At 49.7% G+C, this 24,676-nt stretch overlaps 7 protein-coding genes across 7 annotated transcripts; 1 reads left to right on the top strand and 6 right to left on the bottom strand.

Moving 5' to 3' along the window:
- Positions 1 to 40: 40 nt before the first annotated feature.
- N7519_002269 (putative S-adenosylmethionine-dependent methyltransferase) lies at positions 41 to 1,225 on the bottom strand (the record flags this gene model as incomplete). Its single annotated transcript, XM_057289047.1, has 2 exons — positions 41 to 968; positions 1,167 to 1,225. 2 exons carry the CDS (start codon positions 1,223 to 1,225, stop codon positions 41 to 43), a joined length of 987 nt encoding a protein of 328 aa, XP_057150249.1.
- Positions 1,226 to 2,116: 891 nt separating this feature from the next.
- Positions 2,117 to 4,190, bottom strand: dspD (putative protein-tyrosine phosphatase; the record flags this gene model as incomplete). The annotated part of the gene is made up of 2 exons (XM_057289046.1): positions 2,117 to 3,679; positions 3,738 to 4,190. The coding sequence occupies 2 exons, from the start codon at positions 4,188 to 4,190 to the stop codon at positions 2,117 to 2,119; spliced, it is 2,016 nt and encodes a 671-aa protein (XP_057150248.1).
- Positions 4,191 to 7,635: 3,445 nt separating this feature from the next.
- Positions 7,636 to 10,126, top strand: N7519_002267 (putative LPXTG-motif cell wall anchor domain protein; the record flags this gene model as incomplete). Its single annotated transcript, XM_057289045.1, has 4 exons — positions 7,636 to 8,154; positions 8,280 to 8,587; positions 8,648 to 9,739; positions 9,796 to 10,126. 4 exons carry the CDS (start codon positions 7,636 to 7,638, stop codon positions 10,124 to 10,126), a joined length of 2,250 nt encoding a protein of 749 aa, XP_057150247.1.
- A 1,843-nt stretch (positions 10,127 to 11,969) lies between these two features.
- On the bottom strand, positions 11,970 to 13,204 carry N7519_002266 (uncharacterized protein; the record flags this gene model as incomplete). The annotated part of the gene is made up of 3 exons (XM_057289044.1): positions 11,970 to 12,152; positions 12,184 to 12,515; positions 12,805 to 13,204. 3 exons carry the CDS (start codon positions 13,202 to 13,204, stop codon positions 11,970 to 11,972), a joined length of 915 nt encoding a protein of 304 aa, XP_057150246.1.
- A 615-nt stretch (positions 13,205 to 13,819) lies between these two features.
- N7519_002265 (alcohol dehydrogenase family protein) lies at positions 13,820 to 15,138 on the bottom strand (the record flags this gene model as incomplete). Its single annotated transcript, XM_057289043.1, has 5 exons — positions 13,820 to 14,044; positions 14,095 to 14,559; positions 14,617 to 14,713; positions 14,784 to 14,930; positions 14,990 to 15,138. 5 exons carry the CDS (start codon positions 15,136 to 15,138, stop codon positions 13,820 to 13,822), a joined length of 1,083 nt encoding a protein of 360 aa, XP_057150245.1.
- Positions 15,139 to 15,902: 764 nt separating this feature from the next.
- On the bottom strand, positions 15,903 to 16,318 carry N7519_002264 (putative Yippee zinc-binding protein Moh1; the record flags this gene model as incomplete). The annotated part of the gene is made up of 2 exons (XM_057289042.1): positions 15,903 to 16,136; positions 16,220 to 16,318. 2 exons carry the CDS (start codon positions 16,316 to 16,318, stop codon positions 15,903 to 15,905), a joined length of 333 nt encoding a protein of 110 aa, XP_057150244.1.
- Positions 16,319 to 17,209: 891 nt separating this feature from the next.
- On the bottom strand, positions 17,210 to 20,068 carry ura7 (small subunit rRNA maturation protein UTP4; the record flags this gene model as incomplete). Its single annotated transcript, XM_057289041.1, has 3 exons — positions 17,210 to 18,446; positions 18,503 to 18,947; positions 19,015 to 20,068. The coding sequence occupies 3 exons, from the start codon at positions 20,066 to 20,068 to the stop codon at positions 17,210 to 17,212; spliced, it is 2,736 nt and encodes a 911-aa protein (XP_057150243.1).
- Between the last annotated feature and the right edge of the window lie 4,608 nt (positions 20,069 to 24,676).

Below are 24,676 nucleotides of genomic sequence, written 5' to 3'. Positions count from 1 at the left end.
GGGGTATAGTTCGCATGGTATTCCGTAGCTCCACCAAGTATCAAGCATCCCCAAGCCTCTGGAAACACACCGTACAAACACCCTGTCCCTCATGTCCTCCAAACCGGAACCGAGGATACTCAACACGGCCCCAAACCGCCAACCGATCCCCACTCGTCCGACCCCCAGTGAACCAATGCACCAGCTCTTCCTCGGTCCAATTGCAGGTAGTAACAATCAGGAACCCACCGCGCCGCACTAAGCGCCGCGCGATATCAGGGTATCTCTCACAGACACGGGTGGTCTTCGCATCATCAGCTAGCGAGACAGCATCAAACGTCCCCTTGTCAAGCACGATGTCGAAGCCACCTTCATGGTAGGGGAACCAGGGGAGTGTTTCCGATGGAGAGGAGGGTGATACCTCAAGACCTGTCTCAGAAAGAATCGCCTTCGAGCCGAGAATATCCCACTCCTCAAACTGGATGGATGTTTCTTGTTCCGGCAAGTCATTGGATCCAGCCTCAGCCTCAGCCTCACCATCCTCTTCATCATCAGATTCATCCTCATCCTCATCCTCAGAGTCAGTGCGATAAGCCGAATGCCCTCTCACACGCTGCAACTCCCTCGCAAGCTCAACACTCTGGCGCGAGTAATCAACGCCAACAAGACGCCCCCTATACCCGCCCTTCTTCTTAAGCAGCGCGAGCATACTCCCATTCCCGGTACCGAGATCTAGAACACTCGGCTGGCGCGGGCCTTTGTGTGTATTGCGCGGCGACAAGGGGAAGGACTTGCGCGTGAGGAAGTGGAGGACTTTTTGCGGGGCGTTGTGTTCGGAGAACCAGGATGTGCCGGGGTCGTCTTCTTCGTTTAGGTCGGATGTAGATGCGACATCGTCATCATCTTGGTCTTTGGCATCGGCATTGCGGTCATTCTTGGGAGCTTCGTGCGAGATGTGGGCTAGTGTGCGGGCGTAGTAGGATTCCCAGCTAGGTTTGGATTGTTAGTTTGGGTTTGGAAATTCTGTTCAGATATTAGAGGCGGTCGTATAGATCAATTGATAGTCCAATTGATCCGTTGCTGCATTCGCAGTGCCTGTTTCACTGTATACAACACGATGGAGGGGTAGAGCGGGGTTCATGAATTCCCAGCAAGGGAGTGAGGGTGCGGCTGAAATGGACACATACTAGTCTTTTGTGCCCAGCTCGCTGGGCGAGAGGTATGCTGGATGAGATTCTTCAGCCATTGTCGAGAGCATGCAGAGGATGCGCAAGGAAAAATTTGGGTTGGAGCCCTGGAGATGTTCTCGGGGCTTATCGCTATCTCCGTTCTAATCAACAGTCTGAAGCCGCGACAATTGAACCTAGAACTAGACTTGATTCCAAGTTTTTACAGCTGTACGAGAAACAATTGAAGCTTAACGTCGATCTCTATTGTGAGAATGTGCAAATGGGGTATTTATCATGCCATCTTTCACCCATAAACCAAGCATACCGTGATCCCAGGAGGAACTAAGCGGCTTCACCACACGAATGCTGAACACACAAAGGCGCAGAAGTCAAGATCTTGTCCTGAGCGGCAAGATGGAAAGATAGGAGAGTAACACGAAATAACCAAGCGAACGTGAGACGAAAGCCAATAGAAGCAAAAGAAACCCAAACGAGATAGTACCCTCCGATAATATTACAGGTACCAGGCGCAAAGGAAGCAGACAGGTCTGATTCGATCTTCCCAGGCCGGGCCTTGGTATCAAAATGAGTCCGTTTTGGACACCCGAGACGCCAGTAGTGGAAAAAAAAAGAAGGAAGAAAGTTCAAGCGATGGTGACCAGAAATGGTGTTGGCAAGACCCGTAGGTTCAAATGACAAAAAGAAATATGCAGCAAGTATGCAGGTTAGGGAAAATGGCGATGAGCGACGGCAAAGCCTGCTTTGGTCATGAGTATCATCAAGCCAGTCATCTGATTGAGATGAGTGGAAGAAATTAGTAAGTGAGAATGGAAGGGCATTGACTCCCGGGACACAACACACGTCCCGGGGGCGAGCAGATGGTCTTCAAATCAGGAAAGAGACATGGAAAATATGTCGGGTCGTAGAATCATTTCGAGCCGGGTCTCAAAGGACACGAGGCGGATAGATCACAAGAATTCATCAATAGATCTCATGATCAGGGGTTCGCCGCCGGATGGAGGCGAGCGGGGGTCTGCCGGTTCGGTGGCAAACCCCATGGCACGGGGGATAGGAGGTGGAGACAGGGCTGCCGAGCGATCAATGCGATGGAATGATGCTGGTGCCAAAGGGGTTGGCGAGAGGAATTCGTTCGTCCTCGGTGAGAACAAACCACCACCGGAGTCTGGCGCATCACGTACAAACACATGGGTCTGAACGAGCGGGTCACAGCTGCTGACGCTACGCGGCAACCCCCGTAGCCGGCCCGAGGCAGGTCCCACGGACTGAAACTTCTGTCGGAATGGGAGGGGTCGGGGGGACAGACTCCTTTTGGGCGAGTAGGACTTGGATTTTGTGTAGCTACCGTCGTCGCTCGTAGTGGGACGCGTCGATCTTGTTTCTGGGATTGAGAGGCAACTAGTTGATGGTGCCTGCGACAGGCCACGGAATGGTGGTCGGCTGGATTCGTTGGACTCTGGGCGCTCAGCTCGTGCAACCTGAGGCTCTGAGCTTCGTCGGCCGGTTTGGACGAACCACTCCTGAGGTGGGGGCTTAGAGGTAGATCCCCGCAGCAGTTTAGAGCGGAAGTCTGTGAGCTGGTAGATGAGACTCATGTTCGGGCCAACCCACTGGCTGCGTCCCTTAACTGCTTCGTACATCGAGTTGAAATCCAGGTTTCGGTTTTTGTACAATCCATAGGCAATGACCAGCGATGCCGAGCGACTGGCGCCCAGCTGGCAATGCACCAGAACTTTCTTTCCTTCGGCCACCCGGTCGTCAATCAGCTCACAGAGCGGGAGCAGATCTTCGAGAATTTCGGAGTTGTGGTCCCAACCGACATGGAGGTACTCAGGTACCGAAGTTGTAGGAGTCGAGGTAGTAGGGGTTGGCGACTCAGAATCCGAGGGCTGAAATTCCCAGGCAGACTTAAAGGACATTTCTGAAATCGCGGTCTGGGGCTCGCCTCGGGAGAAGCGTTTCGAGGCCATGGAAGCGTTGCGCCAAGTGCTCATCACTGTATCGTTCCGGTCGTCCTTGCTAGGATTGAACGGGTTCACCACTTCTTTAGCGACGTTGATAACCACGTCAAACTTGGACGCTTCTTCTGCTGTTGGTTCCAGATACAGGTAGACACCAGAGTCGTGGATCCGGATAGGCCCGTCCGGGTAGCCACGATCCTTCTTGCGGGTCGACTCCCGCGAGTCGAGGTGGTCATCCTCTTCTTCTAGGCCATCAAGAACACGGCGAGAGAAGCCAGACCCATCAACCGGCTGCAGGGTGACAGGGGACGAAACATCATCAGCAGATGCGCTAGAAAAACGGCGCGTACCATGCGGCATTAGCCGGGGAAGCTGCATGCCTCCCCGTGGGGCGAACGAGGGTGATGTAATCGATGCAAGCGAAGGTGAAGATTCTGCGTGGCGTAGGGATGGAGTTGGGGGCACGGCATCAGTAGAGATACCGGACAACGGTTTATTGAATGTGGGGGTTTGGATGGTCAGATTGGCGACGCGTCGCCTCGTGCTCTTGCTCTGCCGGGATCGCGATGGGAGATGGCGGGGTATCAAAGTGGTGTTGTGACGTCTCCACCATCGATGCAGTAGCGATAGGTGGGCGGGACTGAGATGGGGGTGGCATTCGCAATGACAAGTTCTTGAGATTACGCGCCCGCCGGTTCGGGGAGTCTGGGCGCGCATTATGAGGGGTCGGCTGCGACAGGCGTGGTTCACCGACAGGCGCAAGGCGCGGAGGAAGCTCCACGGGCCGTGTGGAGGGCATGAATTTGGGGTATGAGACCGACATGGCAGATGGAGATTCCGGGGACGAGCTCGGAGAGATGTCACCCCCGCCGGGCGAATCAAAAGGTGAGATGGTGGTGGTCGGGGATGACTCGGTGGATGCCGAGGTCATGGACGAAACACTTTCGCGGTGGGGGGAAGGAAGTAGACGCGTATTGACAGGGACATGGGTTGGGTATTGAAGAGGGTGGATAGTGTTTGCTTCTTCTTTGTATCGCGGAAGTGGACCACCAAACACCGACATGAAAGATGGAAATGAGTCCGGAAAGGACGGCTGGCTAGTTTGCACTGGCATTGTCCGAGGAATCGACACTGTGAAAGGGAAGTTCCTTTCAATCCGGCTCTCACAAGAGAGGCTAGAATGGCATTCGGGATCGAAGATGCACTTGCTGCCTGCGCAAATGGAGTCTCTATTGGGAAGGATGTTTAGCTTGAATCTAGGGCAACATAAATGCAAGGGTTTGAGACTAATGATCAAGGGGAAAGGCACACAATGCACGATGTCATGAAGGAGAATGAGGAAGTGTAATAAACGAGAGGTTGGTTATTGGGGAAGGCCATCCACATACCAGATCACAAGGGTATGTGTATCTTCTTTTCTTTTCCAGTATTTGTAAGGAATATGAAGGAATGACTGGACCAAAGATCAAAGACCAAAGAGTTAAAGATCAAAGGGAATAATGAAAAGGGAAAGAAAGGTATCACAGAGAGTCGTATAGAATCAAAGCGGTTCCTCCAGGGAACTGGAAGGATGAAAAAGAGAGAAGAAAGGCAGAATAGGAAGAGGAAAAGAAAAAGAGAGTATACGGGATTTTGGACCCTTTCGTGTTTTGGGGATCTGGAAGTAACAAAGTAACAAAAAGTAACAAAAGTAACATACAATACCAGAAAAGAGGGGAGATAAAAGCCCAATCACTGCCCTCTCTAATTTTAGCCGCCCTGGAATGTTTAGGTCGGCGTCAAATCAACGTAAATGAGAGGCTCGTGAGTGTGCCTCTTCCCACCTTAGCGTGTTATCTATTTTCTTACATTTCCAAATATTATTATATTCATTCATTCTCTCATTCTTTCTATGTATGTTGTATGTTGTATGTATTTCCCAAAATACTACATGCTCAGGTCCCACATAGTATAGTCCCACAGCTGAGTACATCCATGTCCACAAGTACTCCGTATATTCCTTAAAGTTGGATACCCCCATCTGTTACACACAATACCAACACAAACGGCTTAAAGACCGAGATGACAAGGGGGGGAGACATTCGAGACGGGATATGGTGGAGATGTGCTGTGCGTAGTAACCCGAAAGGGAGACAGTCTTCCAGTCTTCCAATTTTACCTTCCCGTCTCTCAATACATAACTCCACTGTTTCTCTACTCCGTACCTAGATAATTACATATGTACATACATGATTCAGGTCAAAACAACATAAATTTGAATGGGTGAACGGTGGGCTGGCTGACCCATGGATTGTGTGGACATGATGCCATTGGGCCATTCAACATTTTAGGGGCAACTCCCCAAATAGGAATAGAGAGATATCTGATTGGATGATAGCAGGAGGACAAGGCACAATCTGAAACCCCATGGATCTGGGTTTGGCGCTGGATGAAACACGCCAAATTGGCACTAGTGGGAGACTAGTGGGTCTTGGCACTTGTCTCAAGATCGTGTGAGATATAATACAAACAGGTTTGAAGCTATATTTTAATTTCATACTCCGTACGGAGAATAGCAATATTTACCCCTAGAAGTTATATGCAACTAGATCGTCTATTACATCAGCCGGGATTATCCCTATGGAGGCTGGGGAGAGTTACTGAAGCTTGAGGCCCACTATATTTTCGGGGAATGACGAATGATCGGCCTTCTCCACGTGGATTGTAGTCCTGAAACTGGATCTTCACTTCGCCATATGCCGAGTCTGGAGAGGATATTCCCATGGTATTCATCACCCTGTCACCGAAAATCTGGTTTGTGCCAGAAAAGTTCCAAATAGATGAACCCCTTTCTCTGGCGTTCTTAATCCTGAAGGAACTCCAGATGTTTCAGCATGCGCTTCTAAAAATAAATATCCTGGATTGCGACATAAGCAGCTTACGCTTGGTTGACATACTTGTGTTTCAGACTTGATGGACACTTTCCATTGGTTTGTCGCATACCGAGTACAAGGACAGCTTGTTCAATTAAACTACTACCGCGAATGAACTCTTGGTCTTGTCTTGCCTTGTCTCTTATTATCGGTACATATTGCAAATGACATGGTTCGGCTAGCCGTCGCAATATACAATATAGGGCTCTCCGGATTATTCCATAAATAGATTTCTGTTTAATAATGATCAATCTAATCAAGGCACCAAGTTGGTCCACCTACTCCGTGTTACCTGTATGCCTACATAGTGGATTGCCACACGAGCAATACGCACATGACAATGGACTTGTCAAGAAATGGTCAAGTGGCTGTGCCTAAGTATTGAAGGATTCGACTCATATCACTATGTTGTATACGGAGTACATGGGTCTAGACAAGGCGCTCTGTCTATTATAGGATTCCACATTAAGTGATACTAGCGAGCCAACAAGGTATACCCCGTACACTAGGATATCTGTCACTGATTAAGCCCCTTTATTAGCATAGCCTTGCTTGTTTCTTCTCCAAGTATAGCCCATGTCTAACTATTAATAAAAAGTAGTCCTAGTGTTCCAAGGTGAGATTGACGTACTATCTCGTCACTTAATTGATAATTAATAGCGAGAGCAATGTACATGCACCTAGAGTACATTTCCTAGCCCAGGCTGCCCGCTTTGCTTTTTATATTCATTGGTATGAATGGAAAGCAGTACCTAAGAATCGGACGATATTTGCCAACATATTCAGTCTACCTAGGTAGTATACCTATACTGTATATAGAGCGCAATAAAGGGTCCCAAGTATTCCGACCATCTACTTCCATTTCAAGGTCGACTAGCATCCCTAGGTAATGAAGTTGTAAGGATGGTTATATATCAGGTGATTAGTATGGTCTGCGATGTCAAAACTATATCCAGGACTTGATATGTTGTACCTATGTAGATGTAGATAGTATCCTGCATACTGCAACCCGAATAGTACCTACAGTTTGTTTTGGATCCATGGATGTCAACTGTCAAATTCAATTTGTTGGGGGGGTTTTGAATGGAACCATGGTTTTGTCTGGCATTGAACCATGGTTCAATGCTTATTTTTGTATTTTTTTGTTTTTGTTTTCTTCCTTTTCCTTTTCTTTTTCTTTTCCTTCTTCTTTTCCTGTTTCGGAATTTATGTAGAACAGACTCCCAGCATCTACATGAGTGTAGAGTACTATCATCCTGCATATGCCATCTACAGAGTCCCAAGTGATATTGTACCTTCCTCAATATTTCCCAGTCAAAACAAAATCAAGTTTCAAACAAAATCCAATAGAAAAATAAAAGCTCGTCAATATTGAAATTCTCCAGTGTATACCCGCATCCAATATTCTTTATCCTTTCTGACAGGTCAAGTCCACAAGTCCTTACTGACATCCTGCAATGACTATGAACTGTGCATATTTCCAATCCGTCGGAACTATACAATCCTAGCTTTCCCCAGAGTCGTGAACACTTTGAAGGTACAAAGTACTTCACCGTACTCTGTACTTCGTACAGTGTACAGAGTACAAAGTACACGATGGCTGCAGGTTCCCGTGACCGTTTGCAACCCAACCAAGTCAATCAGCATCGTGACTATGACCACGACCAGCACATCCAACATTTCCGACATTTTCCTCACTCGCGTTCTTTGTCGTTGCACACTCGCTTCGATGGCCCCACCGATGAAACACCCAATCTAAACACCAAACGCTCCTTATTGCACCGCGCCCGGCGATCCGTCCTAAGCTTCAGCTCACCCAGCCCCCAAGCTTCTGAATCTCCCCATGCCTCGAAGAGGCCCAGACAGGACGAATTACACCAAGATCGCCCTGATGTGAAAAGAACCATGCCATCAAGTCTGGCTTATTCTGGAGCGACCAGAACCCTAAATGAAAATGCTCGTTCTCTCAACGGCAGTCTAAACGGTACTCATCGGGGGATTGAGGACAAGTCTTCGACGGACGAGGGCCGCCCAAAGAACGAGGATGTGTTCCTAAATATTGCGAGAGCTGATTCTGGCCGTCGCGACTCGATAGGTCGCTCGGATTTTCGACGGGTAAGTGAGAATAATATAGGTCTTGAGCCGATCGCATTCCTGATCGCTCTGGCATTCATCGGCCACGGCATCCGCTCAACCCCTTCCTGTGACTTCCCGATAGCTAACGAGAACGTACGGACTAGTCACGGCTTGGTTATTCTAGCCAAAGTCTACGGTCGCCAACGACAGAACAAACCCCGTCACCCGATCAGCGGTATAGCAATATCGACAACCCCTTGCATTTGCAAAATGATTCCCCCACTGCCCCCTACAGCTCCATCCATACTCCAGCGTCATCCGCCCATCCTCTAGACGACTCAGGTCGCTTCCGCTACAGTGGCCTAGGATCCAGTGCGCGATCCGCTGTCGGCGTTCCACGAAGCCGCTTCAGCCGCACGAGCCCAGAAACTTCACCGCGCACACCTACCGCTGCTGAGGAACAGGAGCGCCGGTCCTCCTGAACCGATCCGCGCATCAATCGCTATTCGGGACTCTCTACGATCCGGAGCAGTCGGCAACCTTCTGCCTCTGAAGTAACCGGGCGACCGCGAGCCGATACAGAACGATCGCGCGCTGATGGAACCGAGTCGACATTGTCCACCACGGCCCCATCCACTGTTTGGGACGAACTGGATGATCTCAAAGATCGGATCAAAAAGCTGGAACTGACGGGGAGGCTACCTCCATCATCTTCAGCGGCGATGTACACCCCTACCAACGAGAGACCGCGGACTGCAAACACTGCAATTACCACCTTATCCTCTTCGCCGAAGCAACGCCGCAAAGCCAGCGTCTCAACTGCAGATACGGAACGGAGCCCGGTGCACCCGATTCTGCAATCCGCATTGGCCAAGGCAAAAGCTGTCTTGAGCGGTGACGTGTACACCTCCCTGGAAGCGACGATAACCGATGCTTTGAACCTTTCCACCGCGTTGGGCGTCAATACTGCCCCATCGGGCAGCGTCTCTGTCGTGAATGGAGGATACACCTCACCCGAACGACATGCCCGCCGCAAAGCGGACAGTGTGTGCCGTAGCCTGACCGAGCTTTGCCTAGCCTTGACGGATGAGCAGCTAAAGAGTGCCCGACCGTCGTCAAGCCGTGAGACAGGCGTGCAGCCCCAATTGTCGAATGGCACGGGGATCGATGCTCGTACGTCCGTACCGACGTATCAGCGAAACGGGAGCAAGGAGCCCGAAGGAGTTGAGCGGCGTCATAGCACGACTCGCATCTCCAGTCGCCTTGACGCACGTCGAGCATCCCTGGTCAATACCAGTCCTGGTAACACGACGGATGTGAAGCAGAGTCCAAGCCAATCCCCCGGCATGTCTAACCCAGCCAGTCGTCTCAATCGCATGTCAAGTTCCCTCCGCAGCCGCAGACTGACCATTGGCGAGGAAAGCGGAGAGACTGAAAGTCCACATAGTCGTTCGATCTCCAGAGCCAATACGGAAATTGGCACACCGCTTCCTGCGCAAGCCATCCCCCCTCCTCGGCAACGATTCTCCCAAGGTCACACTGTGTCCCGCTCCATTTCCGGTGTGCAGCAGGACCAGAGCGGCCTCGCATACTCCCCCGCTCCCCGCAATACCAATCATCACAGGTCCCACAACCGCAGGTGCAGTCATCGCAGCCTCGGACACCGACTCTCTCATCCAGTCTCTCATTCCGTCGAAGCTACATGAACCCCGCTACGTACACTCCTGCGACATCCCGCTCCAACATCCAGGCTGGGTCTCGCCGTTACGGCCTAACGCCTAGCTTCTCTTCCAATAACGTGCAGGGATCTGGCGTCGAAGAAGGTCTGCGGCCCCAAATGGAGCCCTCCCAGACCAGAATCTCGACCCCATCGAGCAAAGTGGCAACCAGCTACACGCCAATCCAATCACCACGACTGCGAACGAACAGCTTGGGCGCACGGAGATTCGGTCTTCGAAATCGTGCCCCAGCCACCCCCAACAATGTAAACCTCGATGACAGCATCGATTAACGCTCACACCTCCCATATCCCTCTGGCTGAACCCCGCCATCCTGCATGCCAACCGTCGACATATCCGGTTATGTCACCTTGAATTATTTTACGCAGCGACCCCGCATCTGATCCTGTTTCTTTCGGACATCTGCTTCGACATCGGCGTTCTCGTTCCATCTTTCAAAAGGACTTTGCTTGTTATATGCATGTCTCACCAGCCATGACAGTTGGAAGTTTTCCCTGTCCACAGTTCTGCACAACATTGCATTATGCATTCTAACGAATCTCCTCTGTCTTTGATTTGAGAAACTGCACCCATCACGCTGTCAGCGCATCATCCTATTCTACGTCAACATTTCTTTGTGTGATACTTGTCTGCGGGAAAGGTCTCTGACAGCAAAGACACACCATCTCACCACCATAGACTATCAACATGTCTACTGGTTTGTCAAATTCATGTACAAAACCTACCATTGGCGGCGTCTCTTGTCCATAATACCCTACCGGGTGGCACTGTTTCATTTGTGTACCAGCCCTAGGGTTTACCTTTCCTTGTTTCTACTTGTTTCTCTTGTCTATTCTTTTGTCGCATCTCTCACTTGCGGGCGCATTTTTGTTTCTAGGTCTGCTGCCCGTAAGCTGGTCTTTTCTATTATCTCCTTTGTCCGTGAGTCGCAGACGAGCATTTACATAATGACGGAATGGAATGAAATGAGGTATTCAAGCGCTTCCTTGTTAGTTCTGTTGCTTTATAAAGAATCCATACGACTTAAGCTAGTGCGTTCTGCTGTCGTCTTATAGAAAGATATAATATCCTTGTCCACCAGCTTATACATTGTAGCATAGTATAAATCGCTGACGTCTTACTAGCTCAACGATAAATCGGTTGGACAGATCATCCGTACAAAGATATACCGGCAGATAAACCGGACGGTCCATCTGTAGAGGGTATACAAGAAATCCTTATTCCTGGAGTATTTGATGAGATTAGACAATGCCAATGTCCTATTGACATTTAACACCAGATATTCATATTTGAGAACAGCAGCCAAGGTGATACGCAACGAGACACATGAAAGGGGGGTTATTAGGAGACAGAAGCGTTTTTTTATTATTTCGAGGGTTTCGTTTTCAAGGGTCAAGATACACCGCAATAAGGAGAGGGTAGGGTTGGTAAAAGGTGGTAGCATTGCAGTAAATCAGGGATAGGAAGGGAACGAGAACAGGGTACATAAGTCGAGGAGATAAGAGTGGAGGGAAAGACATGGATCAATATACCCCGCCAGCTACAATCTGGCGGCGCACAAGGTGGAACGATGACAAGGACAAGGAGGAGGTAGAGACCGGGATGGAGGCGGAGAGATCTGGGATTCGGGAGTCGGGATAAAGACGGATTAGGGACATCACGGTGACAGTTCAGCTGATGTGGGGAAGCGAGGGAGGGAATGGAGGTAAGGCTGTTGTGATTGGCAAAGTTGAGGGTTAGGATCGAGAGACATTTGGGTTGCGATGCAATTCAACGCACAATGGTCGATAAAGACCACACAAAATTGGTATCTAATACGCATGTGTACCCTCCATCCATCGCAGCGAACTTTTGTCTTTTGTGAATAAGAGCAACGTATGGTGAGGCTAGAACCTCGAAAGAGAGCCGAGGAAGAAGACCAAGAGAGAAAGACCCAAAGCAATCGGAATGAAATAGAGGAATAAAAAGAAAACAAAAGAAGCGCTAGCACATGACCGCCGCTGATCGTGACCGACAAGTCTTCAAGGAAGTCGTAAGGTCAGAGAACACAAAGGAGTCCTGCTAGGACCATCTCATCCGCGCACACCCACACACCGGGAAATATTCCCGGGGGGTTCATTCCTGGGGAAGCTGGCTGCGGCGAGTCTTCTCGGCTTCCAGGTTCTCGTAGAGAAGGTACAGAGCCTTTTCGTTAGCCAGAGCACTTCCCATGATGGTGAACATGCGCTCGCCAGTCTCATCATGGGGAGCTTTGGCGATCGAAATCCGAGCGCCCGAGCTTCGGCGAATCTCTGTGATCTTGGTTCCGCCCGCCGATGATGCATCCAACCATGTCCGCAGGAATGCTGATGTTCTGGGTCTGGATCTCTTCGCCGTCTTCCGTAACCAAGGGGTATCCGCGGTTTCCAGCATCGGAGTTAGATCGGCGGTTATAGCCACCATCGCTGAAGTCGGCGCCGTTGCCGGTGCGGTTGTACTGACGGCTGTTGGTATTGTTCTGGTAGCCATTTCCAGCAGGGGGGTTGTTGCTGAGCGGCTGCGAGCCGCTGAGAGAAGCACGGACGGCGGGGTTGTAGAGAACAGTACCGGTGCCACGCTGCCAGTCGTCAAGCAGACATTTGCCGATTTCCCAAATGGCCTTCTCGATGCCCTCGGGGTACCCTGGACCTCGACAATGCGCTCTGTGGATTGGGGGAGCATTTCCTTCTGCGCAACCATCCGGACACCCGATGCATCCTGAATGTGCTTGATCTTCAGACCTGTCGTCCAATAATGGTACCCATTTGGTTGTGGGAGATCAGAAGGCGAACGGCTAGAGAAAGTTAGAACAAGTTCGGATCAAAATGATAATTTCCAGACTCTCTGCATGGATTCTTTAAACTCCCCATACAGGAGAATGATTCCAAATCAAAATATCCAGAGCGACAAAAAAAAAGAAGATATCACTTACGGTGGGTCCCATTGTTAGAGACAATGCCACCCATGCCCATCTGCGGGGCACCCTCCAAAAGACCCTTTGCCACGATCGCATAGGCACGAGCAAGCGAGCGCAATTGACCAGTAACAGTCAGGACACGGTCATGGACACCGGGAACTACCTTGCTTACACCGGCCTTGACACCGGTCTCGTCGCGGAGGTCGGCAACGTTCTTGCCAGCCTTACCGATGATGACACCGGCCTCCTTGGAGGAAACAATAGCACGCAGAGTCAGATCGGCGATAGCATACTCCTCCTCGGTCTTAAGGGGGGCCTCAAGGTCACCCTGATCGGCGAGGTTGTCGTTGAAGTTATCGGTCATGGGCTCGTCGTGGTCCACGACGGTGGTTTGGTGAATCTCGGTGGAATCCATTTTTTCGGTGATCGATGAAGGTGGGAGAAGCGGTTAAGCGGTTTGAAAGGATCAAGTGAGTAGCGGGATAGAAGGTTCCTTTAAGGCCGTACGGTCGCGAGATGCGGACGGTAGAGACTTCACACTCAAATAGTGGCAAAAGTCAGTTTTGTAACAAAGGCAGAAAGGAGTGCGCATGTGGTACAGGGCGATGCGCGAATTCTCAGGTGAGGGAAACTTGTAAAATAGGATCAAACTTGCTAGAAAGAGGACTCACAGAAGAGGGAGATAGGAAGTGGAGAAATGGATGGGAGGGGAAAGTGGCAGGATCTTGGATCAAGAGGGAGAGGAAGATGAATAGGAAACTCGATGAGAGAAAGGGGAGAAGAGGAGAGAAGAGGAGAGAGGAAGAAGAAAAAGGGAAAAAGGTGAGGAGAGAGAGAGGAGGAGAGATGGAGATGTGAAAGAGTTGAAGTTCAAGTGTTTTGCTTTAAGCGGAGAACCCAAGTATGAAAATCTGCCTCTCTCTTTTTCTCTGACCTCTTCTTTTCTTTATATACAGGTTTTTCTTATATATAATTCTACTCTTCTATTGCTTTTTCTATTTAATCTTACCTGGTTATATACATATACTCTCTATTTATCAGCCTCGAATATCACTTTCTGCACCTGGTGCGCATTGAATAGATCATAGCCCTCCACGGCCTGCGAGAGTGGCATCATCTTATCAGCCATAAAGCCAAGTTTGTGCTGGTTCCTCTTGAGCACCTCCAGAGCCTGAGGAGCAACAGACCGAACAGGGCATCGCCCCATCTGGACAGTGAGGTTCTTGGAATAGGCATCATTGCCGTCCCAGGGAATCTGAGTACCTTATTAGCAACGATACTAAAAGCCGATACATATCTACTTACCTCTCCATTGTGGACACCAACGCTACTAATGGTTCCCCATGGTCGCAGAAGTTCAAAGCCAGTGCGCAAGGCAGGACTCAATCCGACGACTTCGATGACAGCATCGGCACCACGTCCGTTTGTCAGCTCTTGAACACGCTTGTCTAGACCAGCGCGGTCCAGCTGGAAATTCCACGGCTCAGCACCAAGCGACTTGGCAAGCTCCAGTCTCGAGGGGACGGAGTCAACCGCCAGGATATGCTTGGGCTTGTACTCCAGAGCATTGATGAGCGCACAGAGACCGACAGGTCCACATCCAATTAGGACTACTGTCTGTTCAGCAATCTGCTCGGGGGTCGAGTTCTTGAATGCATTGTTGGCTGCAAACCAGCCTGTGGGGAAGATATCTCCCATGAGAACCAGATACTTCTCGTCAACGCCCTCGGGGGCCTTCATGACCGAACCATCAGCATTCGGGATTCGCGCCTGCGTAGTCTCAATATCAGCACATAGAGCAAAATAAGAATATGCTTAGAAACCCACGTATTCGGCCTGTCCACCGTCCAAGCTATCACATCCAAAAAGACTGTTCTTATCACAGCGAGAAGACCACCCTTGCTTGCAGTAGAAGCATTCGCCGCTATCATGATGTCAGCGCAACGTTCGTACAATTTACTGCAAAACGAGCATCTAGTGAGCACGCAGCTTACCAGGAAGTAGTAAACGCAGTAACAACCCGGTCACCCTTCTGGAGAGTCTTGACGGCGCTGCCCATCTCAACGACCTCACCCACGAATTCATGGCCCATGATAAATCCAGTTCCTGCAGGCTCCACGCCACGGAACATGTGCAACTCACTATAGAATATTACGATTAGCACTGGTCTTTTGATAAAACAAGTATAGATCAATCCCACCTTCCACAAAGCGCGGTATATCCCACCTTGACTACAATATCCTCCGGGTTCTGGAGATTGGGAATAGGTCTCTGCTCAACAGCGACCTTATAGGGGCCGTGAAACACGACCGCCTGCATCATACCAGAATCCGAGGGAGCGGGAGCCATCCTGACGCTGGTCAGTTTTCAGTCTTTTTATAGAGAAATCTTGTAGTTGAAGTATGACAGCAGAGACTTACTTTGGGGGTTTGGCGGGGGAATTTGGAAGTCAGGCTTTGCTACAATGGATACTCCAAGCCAAATTCTTCAATATAGAATCAGAATGCAAAGGGATCCGAATTTAAAGAAGAAATCTACTAATTTCTCCAGTCTCGGGCTTCTGTGCGAATGAATCACCTGGTGGGGCTGGTAGACTATGCCCACAGTGGTTGGTCTCCACTGAAAGCGCCGAAAATAGGATATAGATGGAGATGCTTTAAAAGTATGGAGACCAAGTTCTATATGATGCATGTGTTTGCAGATATAGACAGAATACAAGGGAATTTGAGCTACTACTCCAAGTAGAACTATCGCTCTTATGGAAGGTGGATACTACGTAGAAGAGAGATAAACTGTCAAAATGTATTCCAAGGACGCAACAGAAAGGCATGACACCCAAGCCCTGCTCTGCGAATGTGTAGCTGGTTCCAGTTCCATCAGGCCCAAAGAAACCGAACAAAGAAAGGCAAATACTCCTTGCGACGCCTTTCGCAAACACCAAAGCTGAGAAAGAGAAAGAAAAACAAGGCAACAGGAATCAGTCTTGAAAAGCATAAATGCTCAGAGAATGCAATCCCATTCTTATCATGAAATCGAGAACTGGCCAGGTGCACGAATCGAAGATCCAGATCGACAACACACGAGGACCATGCGTATGAGTGGAAGTGTCCCCACTAACAAACGACACAGAACAGTTCCTCCTCGAGGATGAATTTGCCCTCCTTGTATTTCTCACTGCTCTCGTATGCCTTGTCGTACTTCCATCCTACCGTTTCCTTGCACTGTCTGCAGGCGATGTCACGCACGATATGTCGACCTGTCGTCATGTTGCGCTCTACGGCTTCGCCTTGCGTGACGTTGACGACTTTATTGAAGAGGTATGCTTTCCCGTGCTGGCCTCGGAAGTTCTAGGGAGTCAAAAGTCACGGGTCAGTAACAGGTGATTCATAGCAGGAGTGTAGGAAGAAGAGGATTCAGGGCATTTTCATACCCGACTCATGATCTCGTTGAAGTCTGCCAGATGAGTCTTGCATCCTTTACACCCAAAGATCTTGTTGGCAGTCAAGTAGACGTTGTATGAGAGGCCCATGGTGTAGTTATGCGGCTATTGTCGGAGAGGCGTAGGATGTGTTTCTGTGAGGATCTGAGATGGCAGTCGAGGTCCTGAGAGGTGAGTTCGAAACAGCAGAGAGCTGGCAATGATATATAGAGGGGGGATATGCGATGGTTTATTGAAAAGGGGCAGCGTGTTTGCCTGCTTTCTTCGATATGGAGTAGTTGGCCCCGCCCTGGCTTCGACTTGGGGAGGACCTATGCTGTAGTCCTGCTGTTGACCTCCTTATGGATCTGAGCCTTTATGTTCTGGCAAATGTAGTCTTGATTTATGATAACGTATCCCTGGCCCTTGCAGAGGGGTCTATGGAAAGAGGGATGTCGGACTTCACAGCCTCCCAAGGTTGGAGCTGACGTGTAGACGATAAGCCGATAAGCGGGACCGGAAGGAGATTCGGGATTCACGGAGACAGCAGGGTGGCAGGGTAGCAGGTAAAAGGCTTTTCAGCTTTTCAGAATGGTCAGCTGGCTCAGGGTGTACAGAGATTTCAAGTAAGTCAAGAACCTGCCCAGTTGAGCTCGGAGGTTTAAGTCACTCTGAGGCCCCGCACTGGTTCTGGTTCGTTTCAACCTTGGAAATGCCGAGCTTCCTTTGTCCCTTTGTCACTTTGTACTTCAGTATATTTGACATCCCACGATATACAGGACATACGAGAGTCAACTAGTTACCTAGATATAGGCAAGTAATTTTTGGGGTAATCATCAATTCAGAATCCCTGTACATAAGGCGCCGGTAAACATGCGCTCCACCAAGTATGCTCAAATGACAAAATTACATATCTGAATCACCATTCTATTTTTTTTTTACAGAAAGCCCTTTGACATCTCTCTGCTTCACTCATAGTCCTTCACGTAACGACCAGGCAGTTCAACGTCCCACATAGGTCGCTCCACCACTGCGACTTCCAGAATCCCACTCGAGGCTCTGGTCGTCGGAATCGTCATCCGACAAGGTGTTGAGAGGTACAATGCCAAGGATATCACGGTATTTATAGGTGTGCCACCACCGACGTGTAGGCTGAGCTGAGGCACCATTGGTCTCCACCAGCTGCTTCTTCGGGGTATCGCCGGTGTGCTTCCGTGATCCCTTCTGTGGGGTTTCGGTTTCGACCGCAGTTCCATCTCCACGTCGTAGACGGGCGAGGGTTGTCTCATTGGTGGCTGCAAAGGACTCGTCGTACTCGTAGGCCTCGTCATCTTCGCCTGGGACACGGGGACGTTCCTTGTCAAGCGCGATCCATTCTCCCTGCGATTCATCACTGCCGACGATCTTGCGGACCTTGGTGCCAAAGTGGACATCCATCTGTGACTGAGGGATTCGGTCACCGGCACCAGTGTTGTGTTTCCTACGCTCGTATTCGTCGTCGTCGAGGGCTTCGCGCTTGCGCTTCGATGCCTTGGCAAGCTGACCCGCGGTCTTGCCCTCTTCGGTCCTAGCTTCAGCCTCATCGGGCGAGGGGAAGTCTTGGAGCAGATCAAACATCCACAACCATGATGCTCCGTAGAGCCAGAGGCGCTCGCGGCCCTCACAAAGATCCCACATGCAGCCCATAGCTCGGTCCTTAACGCCTCGGAACTCTGCGGGGAGGTATGCCTTGGGATTGCGTCTGGACCAGTCGGACAATTTGCCATCCCGAGCATCAAATTCGATGAGCTGGTGCTCACTTGTGAGGACCATCAGACGATCCTCGCCGGACTGATGTGTGCCATTGGCGAGAAGCTTTTGTGTGGGGGCAGACTTGGGACGGAAGGACAACAAAGTGATGCCGGACTTCATACGGGGGATTGGTGATTCGGTGGCAGCGGTAGTCCAGCGCTCGCCCTCAATCACAACGTCCTCGTCCTCATCATCAGATGAATCATCGTCGGACTCTGAGGCTCCGCTACGTTTGGCCGCACCGTTCGCGGCTCCTGCGCCCAGCACCCAGGTGTCGACACAACCAGAGATATCACCACACGCCAGAACCTTGCTGTCATCTGAAAACACCACAGATCGTATTGTTCTCTCGTAGTCACCCAACGTTCCGTGGGATGCCTTTTCGTGTCGTACATGACGGGCGACTCTCTTGAGCTTCGCAAACTGTGGCACCACTTGAGGCTTCTCACTAGATACGGAGGATGGCTGAATCTTTGCCATGTAGATGTCGCTGTTGGGGCGAACAATTGAAAGCCATCGGCCGTCGGGGAAATGGTCACAAGGCGAGCACCTTCATCGGAAAGCACCTTAGGTACGTCGATCTTCTGGATGCGCAGAGCACCCTTCTCATCGCCCTTTCGCCGACGGAGAGAAAACAGTTTGACCTCAGCAATGGTTGCAACAGCGAGCGTCTTGCCATCTGAAGACAGCATCGCCGATGAGATGTTTTCCTCGCCCTGGATCAGAACCTTACCAACAAGTCTATGCCGTTGGCCATCAATGTTCTCATGCAAAGACGCAGGGCCTCGAGACACACGCCACAAGCTCACTTCTCTATCCCAGAAACTCATAACCAAACGAGACGACGGCGCGGAGGTGAGCTGGGGAATCTGCGGAAGACTCGAAAGCTTGCGGTGGTGTTCCTTTCCGAATTCACGCAGAGGGAGAACAACTGGTGTTGCATCGGGACCTTTGAACGAAACAAGTCAGCATTGTTAGAACATCTCAAATCGATAGTGGGCCAATGTTTAGCATACCTCCAGACACAGCGATACTGATATCCTTCGTCTCGTAGACAGCGAACGTCTTGACATCGTGGGTGTGGTAGCGACGATGCATGATCTCAGCCCAGCGACCCTTCTTGTCGCCCTTCTCGCCCTCCTTCTTGCGGTAGACGACCGTCCTCTGGTCGGCACCGCCACTGACAACAGTGTCTCCATTGGCACTCACTGCGATATCGAGAGTATCTGCAAGATGGCCCTGTATCCGTTGAACGAGAGAATAGTTCTTTGCGTCCCAGAACCGAATTTCACCAGCCGAGTCACCCGAAACGATCGTGCCGTCCGGCAGACATTTCACCGACCAAACCAACAATTCCTTCGGACCTCCTGTAGGACCTTTGCCCAGAGAGATTGTCCGCAGCATCTGACCACTGCGAATATCAAAGAGACGGATAGAACTATCAGCATAACCCGCGACGATGGTATGGCGGTTCTGGAAGGTAACGCTGAGGACGCGCGCTCTTTTCGTTGAGGGACGCATCAGGCGCAAGAATTTGAGCTCGTTATCGGCAGTAGACAAGATGACAATTGACCCATCCGCACATCCTGCGGCGAGGTGCTGACCGGTGTGCTCGCCCTCGGCGGGAGGAAGCGGCTTCCCATCTTTGCCCTTGGTCGCCTGCCAGCGGGGCTGCGCAGCAAGACACCAAATCTCTCCATAGTTTCCACTGGAGTGACGCAGCGGGCGGCCATTCTCAAGATCCCATTCGGTGACGGCTGTGGAGTATCCAATGCTAAACAGACGCAGCTTCCCTGGTAATTTGGTGCCATCTGGCCCATCCTCCTGGGGATCCAGAGTCCATGCGAGTCCTTCAATGCTTCTATCCTTGCCTCCACGCATCACGGTCTCCTGGAACCAGGCGCCGCGCATAGGGTTCCATATTTCGATATCACCGTTCGCACGACCGATCGCGAGTCGGAGGGTGGGTACGCCACGTCCAGCTAGATCTGCTGACGGGGGATGCGAGAATGCAAGTGCATTGATCGCCTGTGGGTTATAAGAAACGAAACGACAACGGTGGATATCCATTATTGGAGATGGGGGGCTTCGAAGCCAGAGAGCTCGTTTCGGATGGTTTTAAACGGCGTGCAAATCAGAAATGGGCGTGCTGAAGATCAATTCAGAAATAGTTCAGCTTGGGCTGTAAAACCAGCCTTTAGACAGTCATCTCTTAGACACAAATGGGTGATTATATCGTGGTGCCAAAGCTTTCCTTGCGACCGTTGCGCTGCCGCTTTTTTTTTCTGTAGATAATTTTTAGCGGCCGGAATATCTTAACTAGTTTGGTCTGTTTCTCCGAGATCACGTGTGGGGAATCGAGCATCATTATGCCCTATAAATCAGGCCATTATATCCATGGATGGATTGGACGTTCATGAGAAGAGCAATGAAGAATGATGATATGTCTTTGTCGCTAAAAGCTATCATGTCAATCGCTTGATAAACTCTGATTTCCAAGGTTGGAATGTGAGGTCGATTAGTACCTAGATACATTTCAGGACCTAGGTTCCATTGAAATAGTTAACTACAACACATCCACCTGTACAAGGACATGCTTGACACAAATGTGGTCGAGTAAATTCAAAAGTACGTATCCAACGTCCATTATATACATATCTAATTCGCCTTGTTTGTCCAGCAAAACAAAGTCGTTGTAACGTTGTATTTGCGCAACATCACGAACGTTGTGGGATATCTTCGAGTTCACTATTGCAAATCCCCGTCACGGAAAAAGCTGAGTGAATTGCAAACCGTCCAACTGATAGAAGGCGGTCAACAACTCTATCATCCATCAATATGTTGATGAGGAAGCAATTACCGATCAGCAACCTGACTTGGTCGTGTTGCAGTCAAGGTCAGGGGTGCGACGCGGAACCATTGGATACCCGAGCAAGTTTCGTCGGTGCAAACTAAACACTCGGCCTGTAGCCCAGTTTTAAATTCCAGTGGCGGGGCATGAACTGCATTGTTCGAGGCCATTGTATAAGGAGATTACCATGCCAGATGTAAGGGAGCTAGCGGGAAATATGCCCCAAAAATGCAGGCTCAGCTGAATATGTCAGTGCGAGTAGACAAGTTCCGCCGCGAGCAATGTTGTCTGCAACCAATAGTAACATGCAATCACGAATGAGAGAGACAAGTCCCTATCAGGCTCCCCATCAACGGAGAGCAGAGACAGAGATGGCCATCGACGGGCTGCCACGTCAGAAGCAGCCACCATTTAGCTTGTCATGGTCCGCTGTGGCTGATTAGAAAGGAACCTGTTATTCTTGCCTATGTATCAGTCTCCTGAGAAACTTGCAGATAAACTCTCTGATAGGCCATGACGATACTTGGCTCTCCAGCGGACAACGCACATATGATTGCCATCACAACATATCACTGGATGAGCATGAACGAGCTAAAAGACAGGGGAGGCTGAGATGGATGTGCACATGGTCATTGGACGATCTTGAATCAAAGTGCGGATAAGGCGACCTCAGACAGACCGGTGTCTGACATCTGCCGGGGGCCTGATCGAGCAGTTCAAATCATTCGTGAGTGTTGTGTGATTTCGAGTGTGTGTTGTATTTCCATGCGGTCATGAAACATTCAGTTCCAAGGGGAAAAAGCCTTGTGTGGGCATCGTGGGATTTCACTTGGTTACAGGCAGCAGCTGCGGGGTGGCTATTGGAGACACCCCTGTCAGCATGGGCTCGGACCCAACCCGGGCGCATTGGATGGATAGTTCGCTTGGGTTTGCGGATATGTATTGGAGAATATACGCTTGTCTCGTCATTTCATCGATTTGCACGATCACATTCATGTTGTTTTTTTCGGTGTAAAGTAGACTTTTGGCCGGTTTACCCTCCGGGCTTATGGTTGGCTTGGAGGGAGTTGGCTTAACCCCGGGTCATCGAACTCAATTAGATTGCCCCTCATGTGCGTGTGCTTGATTGCCTCTATTTTCATAAGAGGCTGGTGCGAGGTCCACATATGTATCGCGTTCAGCTGAGATAGGCCGCGATCTTTGAGGACATCCCGCCCACGGTGGAACTCTTCGGCAGACCCGATCGTCCGTCGTATGTCGTACATTGTACGTAGGCGACCTGGATGATATTATTTGCCAAGCCGGTAGCCCCTAATTGCGCCTCTTGGAATCGCGTGCAGCTGCGCCGGAGATGGCGAGGTCATAGACAGAGCTTAGTGAACTTACGTATATGAAAGTTCACGATTGGCTCCGATCTGGCTTTCCATCGCACCTTCCCCATTGGACACTACTTGGTGAGACCCGTGGACCGAGGGGCACCTACCTAAGTAGGCCAGTGTTTTGATTTGCCTCGGATAACAAAAATACTAGATCGGCAATATAAACATCATCGCAATCCGAAATGATGAACACGAGAGTTTGCTGGGATTCGCGCCAAGATGGAAAGCAAATTGTCTCGTTACCAAAGGGTGACCGAGCGGCCAACCCCATGTCTGTCTGCTCCAGGCCCACTGTAGAATAATCAGCTCTCCCCTCATTTGGACTCATATTATTGACAGAGACATGAAGTTGACTAGAGACTTTGAACCCGGGTTGTACATCTTTCTGCAAACTTTGGTAGATTTCGCTATAAAGAGAACGCGCAATACTCCGTACAGGCAGCGAGAAGTGTGGGACGCGAACCTGGCAATGACGGCATAGACTAGACTATGCCGAGTACCACTAAGGTACAAGGCACATGGCTCATATGTGTAATTCGTATTCTTGTGCCTACAGGATGATGCCCAGGAGCTTTATAGTTCTCTGGGGTTGGGTTCAAGGTTCACAGCTTGAAGTTACTGTGTAAAGTACTCCGTACAAGGCAGCAAATAATGTACCTAGGTATAGCTTGGTTAATCAATTTATCCTCTTTCGGACAGGCTGGTACGGTTGTATGTATGTACAGTAACCGGTACATTAAAATTGTAAAGCTTCAAAGTGGGCCTTTTTTCTTTCCTTACACACTACGGGTATTCCCCACTCTGTTTTATGCCCTAAGCCCCGTCAGGTTTAGCGACGTAATGAACAGCCTTGCAGCTCCGATTACCTTGTCGAAAATGGAGAAATCTTGCGAGTATAAGGATCAAATAGAGTGGGCCAATTGATCCAATTGATTCAGTTTAGGAGAATTCAAAAGTTCCCTGTTCTTGTCTATGAAGATGGCCAGATGATGACAGTGTGGCGACTCCAAATTGAAAGAAACCTAAAGAAAAGGGGCGGGGAATAGGGGAGTGAAAAAAAAACAGCCTAACCATGGTTTGAGCCTCCGCTGCCCCAGTCAAGCTGTACCTAGGTATGTTGAACCATTCCCAAAAGGGCTATATTGTCTCGAATCTCAGACCCGCGTTGATACTTAGCATCGTCCTTATTCGCGGTGGAGCTTCATAAAGATTCTGCACGCGAGTCTGACCGATTCATGAAGACTTGAGAAATGTGATATGAAGGCAGATACTAGAGTAATGCGCGGATAACTACTCCGTATCCTGCGGAGAGACTTTCCAATGTTCGGAAATTAGGTGTACGTAAATCCGAGGCACTGCCCAGCTGCTTTATACTAGCTGCATGGCTTGCAGGCATTTCATATGAACTTCATGCACCTCGTCAACAACCCAAGAAACTTCTGCAGCTTAAGGATCAAGAAGAAGAAAAGAAACCTATGTAGTGGAGCTGTTTCCACGAAACACAGAGACACCTTCGTGACATTTATATAACTCCCCGCAGAGGGGCCACGAAACATAAATTTTTCACCGGTCAAGAACGCAGGTTTTTTGCCCGATACACCGAAATAAATATGTACATGTATGTTAAAGGTAGGGTTTCGCCACGATATACAACCCCGAAGAGTCTCATATGGGAATCAATGTATTTGAATATCTAGACAGCAATTCAGGTTCAATGCCAAAAAAATTAGCCTAGGAGGTATATAAGCAGTACTTAAGGGTCTAAGATTGTCTATGTTGTAGGGAATACATTAAAGCCCTCCGGACCACTCTTTCGTTAAGAAACATATCCGAGAACAGAGCCACAAATTTCAACCTCTTTGTGCGTAATGTATCCGCGTTATCCACAATTCCGCCACTTCATATTTTTTTCACATACAACATAGAGACGGTGGAGCGGAAAACTATTAAACATGGCGGGGCGGAAGAGAACTTGAACTTTTTCAGGACATACGTACAACCTCCCTTAGAACCATCCATATTGCAACACCGGAGAACAGGGAAGAAAAAGCGGTGGGTATTGGATCTTTTCCGATAGTACCATGGTTGGTATACCCCGGCACGGCCCTGGGATAACCGTTGTTGGATGTGGAGTTTTGGTTACGTCCGCGGGTAATGTGTGCTCGGAATTCGCCATGGTTCCATGGTTTAGAAGGCGTGTGATGTCGGAGAGCATTACCCAGGTAATTGGAGTGGAATCATTCGGATCCATCTGCGAGGCGAGAAAAAAAGACCGGATCCCACACTTGGGTTTTTTATCGGGTTCTTTGCTAGGTTTTTTCTGTGGGCTGTATTATAGGTGTTTTGTATAGACTATTGCAAGTCTCGGGTGGTCTGCAAATACTCTGTATGGAGTACGGAAGTATGGAATGTATCAATATGGGATATCAAGTATAAATTAGATAGTGC

This window comes from Penicillium mononematosum (assembly GCF_028829835.1).
Source record: "Penicillium mononematosum strain IBT 11891 chromosome Unknown utg000002l:1.0-8112719.0:1.0-8118358.0, whole genome shotgun sequence".
Classification (NCBI taxonomy): domain Eukaryota; kingdom Fungi; phylum Ascomycota; class Eurotiomycetes; order Eurotiales; family Aspergillaceae; genus Penicillium; species Penicillium mononematosum.
The sequence above is the reverse complement of the archived record's forward strand: the minus strand, read 5'-3'. Positions and strand labels throughout refer to the sequence as shown.